Source organism: Manis pentadactyla, chromosome 1 (genome assembly GCF_030020395.1).
Source record: "Manis pentadactyla isolate mManPen7 chromosome 1, mManPen7.hap1, whole genome shotgun sequence".
NCBI lineage: Eukaryota > Metazoa > Chordata > Mammalia > Pholidota > Manidae > Manis > Manis pentadactyla.
In genome coordinates this window covers 15,204,884-15,219,776 of record NC_080019.1, presented here as the reverse complement: position 1 = coordinate 15,219,776, position 14,893 = coordinate 15,204,884, and the positions used below count along the sequence as shown (strand labels likewise).

The window sequence follows — 14,893 nt, the reverse complement described above, 5'->3', positions numbered from 1 at the left end:
CGGTTCCACTTACGCCGACACGGCGGCCAGATCTGCCCTGGGCGAGAGCCGGCGCTGGCGCGTCTTCCATCTTCCCACCTCTCCCTCTACTCCTTAATGGCCCATTAGGATCACATCGATCCTGGTCACTCTAGCAGCAAGGCATCTAAAGACACATCTGTGTTTACTAGTGCCAGAGACGCCCCAAAGTTGGGGAGGCGGAGAAGGCACTGTGCGGACCTTTGGGGGCCGGCGTGGGGGGCGCAGTGGGGATGCGGGGGACGGTGGGACAGTCGAGGGGGGCGTCGCAGTGGGAGAGTGGGGAAGGAGACAGTGGGAAAGTGGGAAGGGGGGTACGGTGGTGACGGGGGGCCAACGTGGGACAGCGAGGACGGGAAAGCTAGGGAGACCTGAACTCCCGCTCGGGGTTGAAGGGGAGCACGGTGGGACAGTGGGGAAGGGGTGCGCTGGGGACGGGGGGTTGTAGTGGGAAGAGGGGCACTGTGGGAGGCTGGGGGGCTCCCGGACTCCAGCGCAGCCGGCCCGCAGGCCCTCACGCTTTCACCGGTCCGGAGGGCGCGCCGCGGGGACCGGCTCCCCCGGTCCCCCACCCACCGGCTCCTCCGCGCGCGCCCCCCACCCAGCCCGTCCCCTCTCGGAGCCGCGCGCTCTCGTGCCCGGGAGGGGTGCGTAGCACTTACGTCTCGGAATTTGTTCCACTGCCCGGCGCCCTGGTCGTACTGAGACACGGTGGTGAGCCATTGTCTGTCATCCAGGAAATTCCCTCCGTCCGGCCGCCCGGCGGCCGCAGCCAGCGCCAGAGCCGGGCCGCACCAGGCGGCTGCGCACACACACAGCACCGACACCTGGAGCATCTGCGGGGACACAGGGGCAGTGTCGCACGGGGGACGGGGCCGGGGACCCGGAGGCAGGCGCCCACCCCTCAGGCGTTTCCCTCCGGCCCGACCCGACCCCCGCGCGCGGACCCGTGGCCCGGGAGGGGAAGCCGCGCGGCCGGAATGATCGCAGCTGCCGCGCGTCACCTCGTGAGCAGCGCCCGGGCTCCCCTGAGGCGCCGCCGGCCGTGCGCGCTGCTCCCGGAGCTGCCCGCGCCGTCCCCGCGCGCCTCCGGCCGGCCCCTGCGGAGCACGCACGGCGCGGTCCCCGCACCGGCTCAGGCTCCGGAAGGCAGCGGCCGTGCCCACTCGCGCCTCCCGCGCGCCGCCGCCTCCCGCGGGCCTCCCAGCGCCCGGCGCGCCCCCCGCGCCCACCTCGCGCGCCGCGCTCCCGCCGGCTCAGCCCTGCGCCCGGGTTCAGCCCTCCCCCCAGCGCCCGCCCCTGCCTCGCCCCGCGCCCGGCTCAGCCCTCTGGCCCCCAGCCGCACCCCCACCCCCTTCCCCAGCGCAGCCCTCCGTCGACCCCGTTCCCGTGCGCTCGCGCCCGCCTGCACACCTTCCTCTCCAGACCCGCTGCGGTCCCTCCGGAGGCGGCGGCCCCGCGCCCGCGGTCCTCCGCGTCCTGGCCCCGCCGCTCAGAAGCGCTCCTCCCGTCCGCCAGGCGGTCTGAGCCCCTCGGCTCCCGCATGGAACTGAGCACAGAGCGCGTTCTGGGGCGCCTCCGTCCCACAGTCCCCGAGCGGACGGTCAGACGCGGGGAGCGAGACCTGGAGAAACTTTACGCGTCGCCGGGCAGCGCTGCCCCGCGCTGGCGTCCCGTAAGCCTCCGGGACCGAGCTCCGCCCTCCGGCAGGGCCCTCGGGAGAGTCTGGGAGACGGGTTTCAGGTCCGGAAAGGTGAAGTCTGTTTGCGCGAACTTCTGGCTACCGCACCGTGCAAACTTCCCTGTGGAGGGTGGAAGCTCTTTCCTGTTCCCTTTTTAAAAAAAAAAAAGCGGCTCATTCCTAGGAGGGAAATTGGAGCACACCTAGAACTCCCACAGGCTGTGGATTACTTTCCTTAATAAAAGCTCGTTGAGAACTGTGTTTTACGTTCTGGATCCTGAATCAAAAACTTGAAAAGCCCCATGCTGTCTCCCTATAGCAACTTGAAGACCGTCTTGAGGACCTCACACTGCCTGCATTCCAGACTTCCATTTAAGACAAAATACTTGCCTCTGCATGTCCACATATTCTAAAAAAAAAAAAGCACTGTTAGGAAATCAGGCATTCGCCCCCTGGAAACAGTACCTGATGGAGCGAATCTAGGTGAAGTGTGTGGTCAGGAGGCCCCCCACGGGGGCCCTGTCCTGAGACCTGGCCCTTCAGCCCCGCTCCCCATTCTCACTTCTACCTCACATCAAGAAGAAATACTTTCTTCTCAATTCAATGAGTGTATTTTAACACGTTCTAACTTAACACCTCACTCTTTTTTATTTAAATTTAATGAGAAAAGCACCAAAATTGTGCCTTAGATGAAACTGATGCACAGCAAATCAGTAATTGTTGAAAAACCTAACCTTCGTAACCGGCCTTTAAGAAGAGATGCATGTTCTTTGCTAGAAAATATTTGATGGAGCATGATGCTGCCACACTCCCCACCCCTTCAGCAGCCCTTATATATTTAGCACAGGAATTGCCATCCACGGCTACAAGATCATCTTCAGATTTATGGAAGCATGTGTATAATTATTTTTATACCTCCATTTATCCCCAAATGGACATATGTCATTGCTGACCCTGATATGTGCATGGAGTGTCTTCACATCTAGCTTTCACTGGCAATATCCCAAAATGCAGTTCCACATGAATTACTACAAGTCGTAAAAATCCGTGGAAGACCATGATGTGACAACAGTACTTGTCTTAGGAGGAAAGCCTCTAATAGTATCAAACTCCAGTTCTGTCAGTAGAGCTGGACTGACTCAGACAGACTGCAAGCTTGAGCAGCTGCATGTCAAAAGAAGTAGAAGAGCCAGCCGATGTCCAGTGCATTTGCGCCTGATTGGTGTGGTCCAGCTCACCTCTCACAATTGGCATTCTCCCAGATCCACTGCCATCAGCAAGGCTAAGCTTCTGGGCATGTTAGTAGAGAGACGAAAAGTCACTAAGTGTGACGATTTGACGTATTAATCACAGGGAAGTCTCCTCTCAGTTTCTCTATAACTGGGTCTTCAAAGAGCCTACTTTCAAAATTTAAATAATCCTGAGAGAATTCACACTTTAGTTAACACCTTGGTTGTCAGTTACACCTCAACAGGGATTAATTGAAAGCTTGCTGAGAGGAAAACACAGCAGGGAAGAACTGGAAGAGGGGTGAGAGGTAAGGAGGTAAGACAATGGGAGTCGTCAGAGCGGTGGGAGGGTGTGGGGGGGCTGGGGGGTTAAGAACTTCTAAGTCAAGGGTGGTGGGGGCACAGAGTGGAATAATTCACTGGCGGCTGCCCAGTTTTATGGAAAAGCTAAAAAGGCAGACATGGAGAGTGATGTTTGGACTGGACCGGCGGGTAAGACGCCCTCCAATCACAACAGTAGGTGGCAAGGCAAGTGGTGTTGAGTTTCTGATTGTCCTTTACAGATGGGGACTCACAGCAAGACTACTTGAGATCCACAGTCTTTTTTAGGCCACTTCTGTCACCTCATGACAAATAATAATGTAGAGACCTTACAAAAAGCCAAAATGAGGGCAACTCTAAGCTAGAACCTTACTATTATATTTGTTTCTTTATGCTTTCAACTCTTCCTGTACTAAACATTAAATTACTTAATCAGCACACATCTATTGTTGAATATGTACAAGACATTTTGTTAGGATTAGGATGTTTTTATATTAAACCCATTCTTTGTCTAGTTCCCCTTACCCTCATTTTTAGGTTTGCCAAAGTTCTAGAAAGATAAACACTAGACATATAGCGGCAAGAGGTCCATTTCTGACACCTTAAAGATTGGGATCTATGAAGACCTTAATGGAACTCCTTTTCCTTAAATTCATACACACACACATGCACATGCACACACACACGCACACACAGTTCTTTTGTAGGTTACTTTCTTGGCTATTATAAAATAGGCTACTCTGTTCTTCCTCCTAACTCTCCTGAGGCTATATGTAAGAAAGCTCCAAATGATGGCTATCTTCCACTTACCAGGCTCCTAACATACCTGATGACCTTTGTTCTTCAATAACCCCATACAAAGGAGGGATTTTTAGTGTCTAAAAAGTTCTCTGGAATGATCCTGCTGCACCGCTTCTCAGTTTTCCCTCTCTGTGTACAAATGTCTGTGTCTGGATCATCTTTATGTTCATTTCCACTGCCCCTGTATCCTTCTTCCCTCTCCTGTTGTGCATTCACTGATGTGGATTTCAGTAGGAGTAGGACTCATCTCTACATAAAGTCAGGGAAAGAGGGGGTGGTTAACTCAGGGAGCTTGCAAAGCTAAGACTAAGATCACTGAGCACCTCAGACCCTGACTCAAATGACCTCATCCACTCAGCCTCCCATCGCAGCAGCATTAAGCCGGAAATCCAGCAGGCAATCCACCTGCTTGGCTGAGATGGAAATTGACCACTACTGCTTCCCTGTCCTTATGCAAAAAATATTGTTTGTCAATCAAGCAAATGTAATTTTCCTTTCCATTATAGCCAGCTGGTGGAAGATAAGGCAAGATGGACGTTAGGGGGCTTTGCAGAGTGTGTGAAGCCACCAGAAGCCGTGGTTTAAGGCTAGGTAAGTCATCCTAAAAGCACAATTTGGCCATGCCTAGAAGAGTTCATTATAAGATGAGGAAAACAATACCTAATCTATAAAAGTCAACCATTAGCGGGGTGCCTTATGCCAAATCCATCTACCAGCTTGAATTCAGCATACAAAAGAGAAAAACAATGAAGAAAACCCCTGGGTTTTAAAAATTCAGGATGAAATTAAAGACCTGCCAACACCATCATAAAAACATGTCAAGAAGGAGCATTCTATGTCCTTATTTTGGAACTTTATTTACTGAAACCATGTAAGTCTTATAAATCATCTGTTCCTAATTTAATGAAAGTAGCAGTAATTACTACATTTGCATTAGGGCCATCAAACATAAACACATTTTTAAAAATTAGAACACTACACAACAGGTTGTTAGTTGTTTTGACTTAAGCATACTTAGAAGATATGAGATACCTAATTTGATAGATGGGTCCTCTTGTGATTTTAGCTTAATCTAAAGCATTCAGTAAACCAACTTAAAAGTTGTAATAAATATGAGAAATATATCAATCAATTCGATTACTATAATTCTTACAAAGGCATTTTTCAACATTTAAACCAAAAAGTGAATCTGATTAAATTAATTGATCATTAAATAGATGGTACTAGAAAACTGGCCAATAAGGTAATTACAATTTGTTTCTACTTTATATTAAGATATATGTCTTGACTATTTTTTTTTAATTTATTTTTAAAATTTTAATGAATACTATTTATAAATATATAAATTATATTGAGAGGTACAGGGTATTAACATAAAAACTGATAAAATAAAATATATAAGAAAATTTAAACTCTGTACACATGCACAGAAATATACACATTCTTACACTAAAGTTACTAAATTTAAAAGTTTGTAAGTCAAAAAGACTTTTTAAAAATACCTCTGTCCTTAAGATTAATTAATGTTTTAGAAAAATTTGTTTGACCTGCAGATTTATTAACATAGTAACCATCATATAAGAATGCATTTGGATGACTTTATTCTTTGACTCAGAATGTTATTTGGCCTCGTAGAGTATTATGTTCTCAAATGACTATAGACAGAGTTTCTAAATCAAGATGTACAAAGAAACTTTTATGTTTGTCTTTGTGAATTGTTGTTCAGTTACTTGTTTTCAGCTGACCAGTAAAAACCCAGCTTCATATATCATTCTCTATTAAATTATTATAGGTTAACTATTTTCAGAGAATAAATCCTATCCCAAGTGATATTACAAATCCTTTGACACTTAATTCTGTACCTTGGATAAATGAGGAGTTCTCACCCTGTGAAGTAGTTGTACTAAAAAACAGAGGAAGCTTAACCATTTGGTCAATAAATATGAGAGATGCCCTCTAAAAAAAAAAACAGAGGAAGCTTATAATTACTGTCCATACTTACCTCAAGAATCCTGGATTCCATGGGATTGCTGAAAGTAAAGAAAATATCTAACTAGAAATTAAACAAGAGTGTGAAATAATTCACAGACAACATAAGTTTTTCCTCTCACAGTTATAAAGCTCTTCTGCTATTTATTTTTAAAATATTTGTTGATTGTTCTTTAAATGCTATGCAATAGGCTTGAAATGGGATAAAAATATGAACAAGCTGCTACATGATCCCATGCCACAGAAAGCTCGCAGTCATATTTGAGGAGAAAAATCACAATAAATTAATAACTTAAGTATGATGAGCGTAAAGATAGGGATTATGTAAACAGGCTTCTTGCTGAACTAATGCCAGGACCCTGCAATGTGAACTGATTGCCACATGTAAGTGAAAAGCTTAGAGATAAGCTTGATCTCAGACAAACAGCTTGAACAAAAACTACTGAAGACTATTTTTCTCCATCATGAGCCAGCTCAATCATAGGAAATTCCATCCCAGCAAACTCAAGTGTGTTCACAGAGTTAAGAACTGGCTGGGCACTCAGAAATTTCACACTCCTGTACCTGAGGTATAGGAAAAGGAAAGGATTCTCTTCCTACAGTCATATATGAGAGAGGAGAGTGCCCCCCGACTTGAAGACTTCTACAGTCCCTCTTTGAATCACAGTTTGGATTTGGTTATGTACCTGCGATATAATAAATCATAAGAAATACATATTTGGTCATTCATATGACCAAATATGTATTTCCCAGGTGTATTTGGTCTTCATCCACAGTTCCTGAAAACACTGCAGAGTCTTAAAGGTGGTATGGGTGTTTTGTCATGTTAAAGAGAGACTTTTGGACCCCCACCCAAAGTTGGGGTCTGGAGGTTCAATCAGCCAACAGACAATAATTTAGTCAGTCATGACTATGCAATGAAGCCCTCACAAAAACACCTGAGAAGAGCTTATTGCTCTCTGCTCTCCTGGATCCTGCTTCATTGTTGGAGAGAGCTTCTACAATCGGGGAATCAGAACACCTCCATGTGCCACCAGCCCAGACCCCAAGCTCCAGGAGGACAGAAACTCCTTTATTTGGGACCTTGCCCTGTGTATCTCTTCATCTGGCTGTTAACTTGTATCCTTTATGAAACTGGTAATCGTTAAGGATTTTCCTGAGTTCTGTGAACTGCTCTAGCAAATAAATCTAACCTAAGGGGTTGGTCATGAGAACTTCCAGTCTGTAGTGGGTAGGTCAGAAGCACAGTTTAACTGCCTGGAGCTTGCAACTGGTACCTGGAGTGGGGGATGGAGGGCAGCCCTGTAAGATGGAGTACCCTGGGGAATCTGGTGCTGTCTCGGGGCAGCTAATATCAGAATTGAGTTCTCCAACACCCTTCTGTGTTCTAGAATTGTTTGGCGTTAGTATGTGTGGGAAGACCCCCTCCCACATAATAACACACATTGGAATCAGGTCCTGGAACCTGAATGAAGTTATACTACTATTACTGCTATGTATAATATAATTATTGTTAAATATATATGTAGAAAAAGAACACACCATCTCAGTACCCAAATCTGAACTCATTCCCGTGCCAGGAGAATGAAAAACACCATGATAACTGAGAGGGAGGCAGAATCAGTGGTCCTTATGAAATCTTTGGTCTGTGATAGGGGATGAACCAATTCACTGAAGGGAGGTAGGTCAGAGCATCATTCTACAAATGGTAGTATGGGATGGCAGATATAAGATTCCCACTGGAGATCTTTAGGAGAGACTTTGAGCAAAGAAAGAGGTCATTTGAAAGATAGTACTAGGGAATCTTAGAGAATAAGATTTATTTGCCAGGGGACATATGATATGAACAGCATGCCTTTTAGGGGAAGGAACTCAGATAAAATCATAGATCAATGAAATAATATGTGGTCACATTTTTAACTGTTTTGTTCTGTTTCTAAAACATCTCTAATATTATATAAAAACAGAGTGGACAATGGAATCTAGACAAAAATCAAAGGCAAAAAATCTCTTAAAATGTATTTTTAAAGTTTATTTCATTGTAATAGGCCCCACCAAATTCCATAAAATGCTTTCCAGTGATCACAAATAGGCAGAGATTGTCCCTCTGAACCAAGCAAAAGACTTTCTTAGTTTCAGAACATAAAGGAATAAGGAATAACACATGAATAATTCAACCTTTAATTTTGGTAGGAAAATATTTTTGCTCTTATTTATTTTTTAAACACTAATTAAAAAATTTGCTATACTAATCAAGCTCTTGGTTGCAATCAACAACACAGCTAATTTAGTTCAGTTTGTACTTTGGATTGAGCTATTTTTCTTGACTTTTTTACCCCTTAGAAACTTTGTAAATACAAATTTAATTTATTTACTTGGCGTAGGTCACTTCAAGTTATATATTTCATTATGGTTAAGTTTTGGTAGTTGGCTGTTTTCAAAGAGTTAACTCATCCCTTCTGAGTCATCAAATGTATGTGTGTAAAGTTACTTATAATAATCTTTGTCATTCTTTTAGTATATACAGGATATGGAGTAATGCCCTGGTATTATTACTGATAGTAGTTATTATCTTCTTCCCATCTTTGTCAATCTGGCTAGAGATTTATAATTTTAGTAATTTTTTTAAAGAACCAGTTTTTTGTTTCTCTATTATTTTCCTGTTCTTCAATTTTATTGATTTTTTCTTCATGATTTTCTTCCTTCTGCTTATTTGGGTTTATTTTACTCTTCTTCTTATAATTTCTTAAGGTAGGGAATTATATTATTAATTTGAGAACTTCCCTCTTTCCTTATTATAAGCATTAAATGCTATAAATTTCCTTGTCTGTACTGCTTTAACTACATACCATACATTTTGATAGGTAGTGTGTTCATTTTAATTCAGTTCTGTGAATTTTCTGTTCCCTTCTAAAATTCCTCTTTGACTCAGAGATTGTTTGTGTGTTAATTTCCTAACATTTGGAGATTTTTCAATTGTTTCTCTGTTATTAATTTCTAGTTTGATTCTATATGGTCAGAGAACATACTTGGTATGATTTATATTCTTCTCAATTTGTTAAGGTTTATTTTATGACCAAATGCATATTGATTTCCCTAAATATTACAACATACAAACTTAACTTACAACAGTCTCCCAATATGGAGGTTTTATCTCTTTGAACAAAGTGTAGAATTTATTTTCTGATTAGATCCATTAAACCTCTCCACTTGTTAAATATAATTGTCTTAAGTATTTCCTTTACATACATAGGACACCACATATATGATGTTATAGTTTTGATTAAGCCATCAAATATGATTTAAGAAACTCATGAAAAAAATAGTCCACATTTTTATCTATTCTTTTTTTTTTTGCTCTCTCTTACTCATCCCAATGTTATTTCCTTCCGAAGTCCCAGCCTTATTTTGTTATTGTTTTCTGTCTTTTTAGAAATTTCCTTTAGCTATACTTTAAAGGCAAGTGTACTAGTATTCTTAGCTTTAATTTTCTTTCATCTGAATGTCCTTATTTCCTCTTCATTACTGAATGATAGTTTCACCAAATATAGAATTTATGGTTGACAGTTCTTTTGTTTCAACATTTGAGAAATGTACCGTTTCCTCCTGTTCTCCATGGCTTCAGATTAAAAGTCACCTGTCATGTGAATCGATCGATATCAATAAGTGATATGGACTCTTCTCTACACAATGTTAAGACTTTTTATTTTTTCTTTTTTAGTTTATAGAAATTGATGATATTCATGGAGTGCTTTCTTTTGGTATATCTTCTTTGGTGTTAACTCAGTCTCTTGAATCTGTAAATATATGTATTTCAATCTATTTAGGGAATATTCCCTGATTATTTCTTCAAGTACCTTATCAGTATCTCTTTCTCTGTCCTCTCCTTTAATGCAGATAATATAAATGTTAGTTCTTTTGTTATTGTTTCACAGGTCATGAGAATCTGTACTTTTATTTTTTGGTCTACTTTCTCTCTGATACTCAGATTAGGTAAATGCAATTGATGTGTTCACTGGTTCTGAAGTTCATTAATTCTGTCTCTGTCATCTTTGCTCTGTGATTGATTCCATCTTGCAAGTTTTGTTTTATTTCAGTGATTATACTTTTTAGTTCTATAATTTCCTATCTGAGTCTTCTTATACTTTCCTTTTTTTGATTTCCTATTTCTCCATTTGTTTCAAAAGCATTTGTAACTGCTTGTTGAAACATGTTTATACTTCCATACTCCTTGTTAGATAATTCAAGCTGATTTATCCTGGTATTGGTGTCTGTTGATTCTCTTTATCATTTATGTTATGACTGCTTCCTGTTTAATCTTTTTTCTAAATAAGCAGAGCTTTTGTTAATACAGCCATAGTGCCAGGTAGGTGTATAAATTCAGCTTCCCATCTACCCTGCCGAACCCACTGCTTGCAAAATGGGGTACTTATTCATATTTATACCACCTCTTGGTAGACGGTTTGGTTGCAAGTTCAGCTTCTGCTAAGATCTTTCCAGCAAAATTGAGATTTCTCACTGCCTCTGTGTTTAGGGGAATTGGTGAAGCGGGGAGTAGCTGACTTCCCTACTGGGCCCTGACAATATCTGGGTGGAAAAAAATGGAAGGCTGATTCATACTTCTTTGTTGCTCCAGAATGGGGTTGGGGTCTTCAGCTCCCTTGAATCCACCTGACACAAAGGAGTTGCTAATGAGCTCAGACTCATGCAACCTTGTTCAATCCCTTGATGCCTAGTGGAGGTGAAAGTTCAACTCCACAATGAAACTGTGAAATGGGGTGGTTGCCATTTATCCACTGATGTTTGGCTGGAGTAGGGTGGTTATTGCCAGAAGCATATTCTGTTGTTAGGCCACCCATTTCCCAGTCCCTTGTCTTAGGAGAACAAATATTTTGGAGCATTTTTGTCTGTTCTCATTGAAGCTACCAGGTGGAACCTTCTGCAGTGCCTTGTCTGTATGTATGTGAAACAATAAGAGACCAAGGGAACTCCCCCTCATGTTCTTCCTCAGATCTTAAGTTCCCTAGGCAGTCTGCCTTCTAATACCCACCTTTCAGTCTTACTAAACTTATTTTTGAGTTATGTTCAGAGTTTTTTCAGTTGTAAGGAGACATGGAGGTATGGGGCTACTCCATCTTCATCAGAACCAGAGGTCAAGAGATCTGTTTTTTAAGAATTAATATATTGGCTTTCCAGGAATAGAATGCTGGCTGCCTGCACTAATATCCACATTCACATCTCACTTTGTAACAGAATCCCAATGTTTAATGGGGCATATTATCATAAATAATAAAAGATTATATTCCTCCATCGCCTCTGCAGCTAAAAGAACAACATAGTTCTAGCTGTTTAAGCCTAACTGGAAGAATTCAATGAGACTTACTGGACATTTCCTTAAAAGGTGAGGAGTGCACAATACGGCCAAGTATTCTCATTCTTGCTGTTAAAATCAAGACTTGAATGACTAAACCTCCACCAGCCACCTTCTGACATTCATAATGCAACTCAATTGTTGAGGTTGGCAGAACAAAGTGAGAAATGTTAGTTTTAAAATATTCCTGTAAATGCTTTGGAATTAGTAACTCATGTCTTACAGTAGAGTGTGGCAAGAATAATGCCAAGTAACTTGCAAGGTTAGATCATAAGAGGAATAGTTTCTATCTTGTCTGTCTGTCTGTCTCTCTGACCCTTTTCTCCATGGAAGCTAGCTGCCATGTTATGAGAACACTCAAGAAGCCAGAAGCTGGAACTGAGTTCCTCTCAGTGACACAAGGACCACCAGGCATGGGCATGAGCCCCCTGGAGGCAGATCCTCCAACCCCCATTAAGCTTTTGAATGACTGTCATTCTGGCCAAGATTTCGACTGCAACCGTATGAGGGTCTCTGAGCCTAAACTGTCCTGTCAACTGCTCTTGGATTCCTGACCTATGGAAACTGTGAGAAATAATAAATACTTGGTGTTTGACAGATTCAGCTAAACTTCAAGATGGCTCCACAAGCAAGTTTCCTGTTCTGTCTTACATAAACAGACTCATAAAAAACCCCTCACAAGAGGTTGTTCAAAGAATATCATACAACATGGCAAATATCCTTTCATTTAGTCTGAGGATCCAAGATTCCCCCTCACAGATGATGTTTAGAGTGACAATTTGGCAAATTTTCTTTTATTGCATGGGGTCAGGGAGTAGATGGAGGAATATGTAGTATAATAAATATTTGTAGGGGAAAACTGATAGACAGTTGGATGGGCAGAATGGATGACTGGACACATATGTTTTCTAACTTAGATTTCCTGAAGTGATAGAGAGTTTAATCTGTTTAGGCATCTAATTACAATATTGCAGCCCCAAAGAAATAATTCATGATGGAATTTTACTCCTTCCCTTTGCTGGGATTGCTTTTAGTGATGTTGACAGACCCTAAAGACAAGCATGCATTTATCTATCTGTCCACACACACATGCTCACACATACATACACATGCAAACTCATATTAACTCCATCAGCTTTCTTATTCAAGCAAAATTCATTTTGATATCTTATCCAGGGATATTTTTTCAAGCATGAGAATGGGAGGCTACTTCATACAATTTGCAATCGGTTTCTTAATTATAGTTATTGTGTATTTGATTTTAGGGTGGATTTTCTGAAAAAGAAATGTTTCCTAATGAAATTATAAGAGATTTATATTAATTGCACAAATTATAAGATGTATGTTGACTCTTATAATAAATGTGGTGGGAGGGCTATGTCATAAAACCTAGGAAATACTTGGACTTTTGAAATGTGGATTCTAGAAACAGAAGGAAAATGTCCAGCCTCATAATTTTGTGGATGAGGAAGATAAAATTTTGAGAATAAATATTACCTCAAACCATAAAATTGATTAGCAACAGACTCCCTTAGGCACTGTAGTCTTTCTAATCATGACATTGAATTCTATTATGAGGTTAATACATCCTGTAAATATTCTGTTTCTATGATTTAAAGCCTAAAAAGCAAAAACATAAAAATGAATAAGTTTATTATATAAAATGTAAGTGCCTGTTATGCAAAATAAACAAAACAGCCAGTACAAATAATAATAATAATAATAATAACAAAGTATGTTTGACACATATAATATAGGGTTAATTCAATAATTACACAACAAAATTATGAATCAAGAAGAAAAAATGTTTTATAATTGAATAGAAAGTAAACATTATATTAAGAGAGGTGTAAAATAGACAACTTACAAATTAAAATAAGTTAGGAAATGTTCTTAGTGCATCCATCATATGTGAAACAACAAGTAAATATAATCACACCCTAAACATCCAATGCATGATGACAAAATCTATGGAAAAAAAGATGCAAGTAGTTTTAAGGACCTTTAATATATGTATGATGTAAAATAGGTTGCTCAGTTGCCCAAGGATGAGAGTAGTGAAATTATCTACACACCTAAGGAAGATATTAGTGCATCTCAATTAACATTAGTCATCTTTTCCAAGACTCAGTACCATTTTAGAGTTTTTTGCTTATACATCTTTTCACATTTCTTAATCTTTGTAAACATATGGGATTGCTTTTGATTTAGCCTATGGTGTAATGAGTGGCTACTTTGAGTCTTGTTCCTAATTATTCTTTCTAATTGACTATTGATGGCTAGAGGAAATCAAGTAAGTTAATTGTAAATAATGAGGTTTAGCTTCTGTGTTTCCAGTACAAATGGCTTTTTATCTTTTTGAATTGGTTAGTAAATTCTAGTGAAATCTAAATAATGGTGAGGAGGTAATTTTGCTTTGTTCCTCTTGTTTAATAGAGCATACACAGCATTTCTTCACTGAATATAATGCATGTCATAGTTAACTAATATTGTTATTATAGGCTGAAAAGCTTTATCTATATATAACAAATTTTGTGGATTTTATTAAAATCTTTTGACCTCACATTATTTTGCTTCTTCCCGTTCAAATTAATTTGGTAAATTATGTTAACAGGTTCCCTATCCCATGGAGATAAATCATGTCTGGTTCAATTCTATTAAAATGGAATTGATTTTCAATTTCTGATATTATGATTTAAAATTTTTATTTTCACAAGGGAGAATTCTCTCTTGGATTTTCACATGTAGATTTCATATCCGAATCTTGCTTCACTTGTGGAATGGATTTGGAAATAGTTGTATCTTTTCCTGTGACCTTTAATGAACTGGTAGACAATAGATATTCCCTGGATATTACAAATTTGATAGGAATCATTCATAATATTCGCTGTATTTTCTTTTTGGGCAATAGCTTTCAGAATACCTTTTATGATATTTGAACAATTCAGGTTTCTTTTGATTCATGAAATTGCATTTTCCAAGAAATGAATCATTTTTTCTAGATCTTTATATTTATCAAACTCAAGTTGTGCATAATATGCTTCCATAATGTTAAATTATGAATAATATTTCAGTATTTTGTGTTGCTCATCTTGTCTCTTCATCCCTTTTCTTTCATGATCACATATGCCAGATGTTCATTGATCAGTTCTGCTTTCTCTTATTTGGTTTTCTTTATTTTTTCAAGCATTTTGGGAATAATTTTGTGTTTCTCTTAATTCATATTTGATTCTTAATAAAATTATTTTATTTTTGTTTTGTTTTCAGTAGTTCTAGGACTAAAATTTTTCCTCTAATTACTACTTTGGCCACATTACACAGTTTCTGATAGTGACAGTTTGTCATTAGTTCTCAGTTGTTTTAAATTTTATGCTGTTTACCTATTCACTCGAATAATTTTTTGGATGTATGCTTTGTAATATGCAAGTGTTTTTTAATTGGATATGTATTTTCCTTTTTTAAAAGTACTGGCTTATATACATC

At 40.4% G+C, this 14,893-nt stretch overlaps 1 protein-coding gene across 4 annotated transcripts in view; it reads right to left on the bottom strand.

The window, feature by feature from the left end:
* Window positions 1-2,092, bottom strand: part of SPOCK3 (SPARC (osteonectin), cwcv and kazal like domains proteoglycan 3) — a 375,273-nt gene extending 373,181 nt beyond the window's left edge. For 2 of the 4 annotated variants that reach the window (XM_057490895.1, XM_057490969.1), the window contains exons 1-2: window positions 1,432-2,092; window positions 681-854 (exon numbers count right to left, since the gene is read on the bottom strand). In XM_057490895.1, the coding sequence (XP_057346878.1) occupies window positions 681-854; window positions 1,432-1,563 (306 nt within the window). In that variant the 5' untranslated portion in view covers window positions 1,564-2,092. Of the gene's footprint in view, window positions 1-680; window positions 855-1,022; window positions 1,208-1,250; window positions 1,289-1,431 lie in introns of those variants that run through there. The other 2 variants (XM_057490951.1, XM_057490913.1) reach the window with 2 other exon arrangements.
* Between the last annotated feature and the right edge of the window lie 12,801 nt (window positions 2,093-14,893).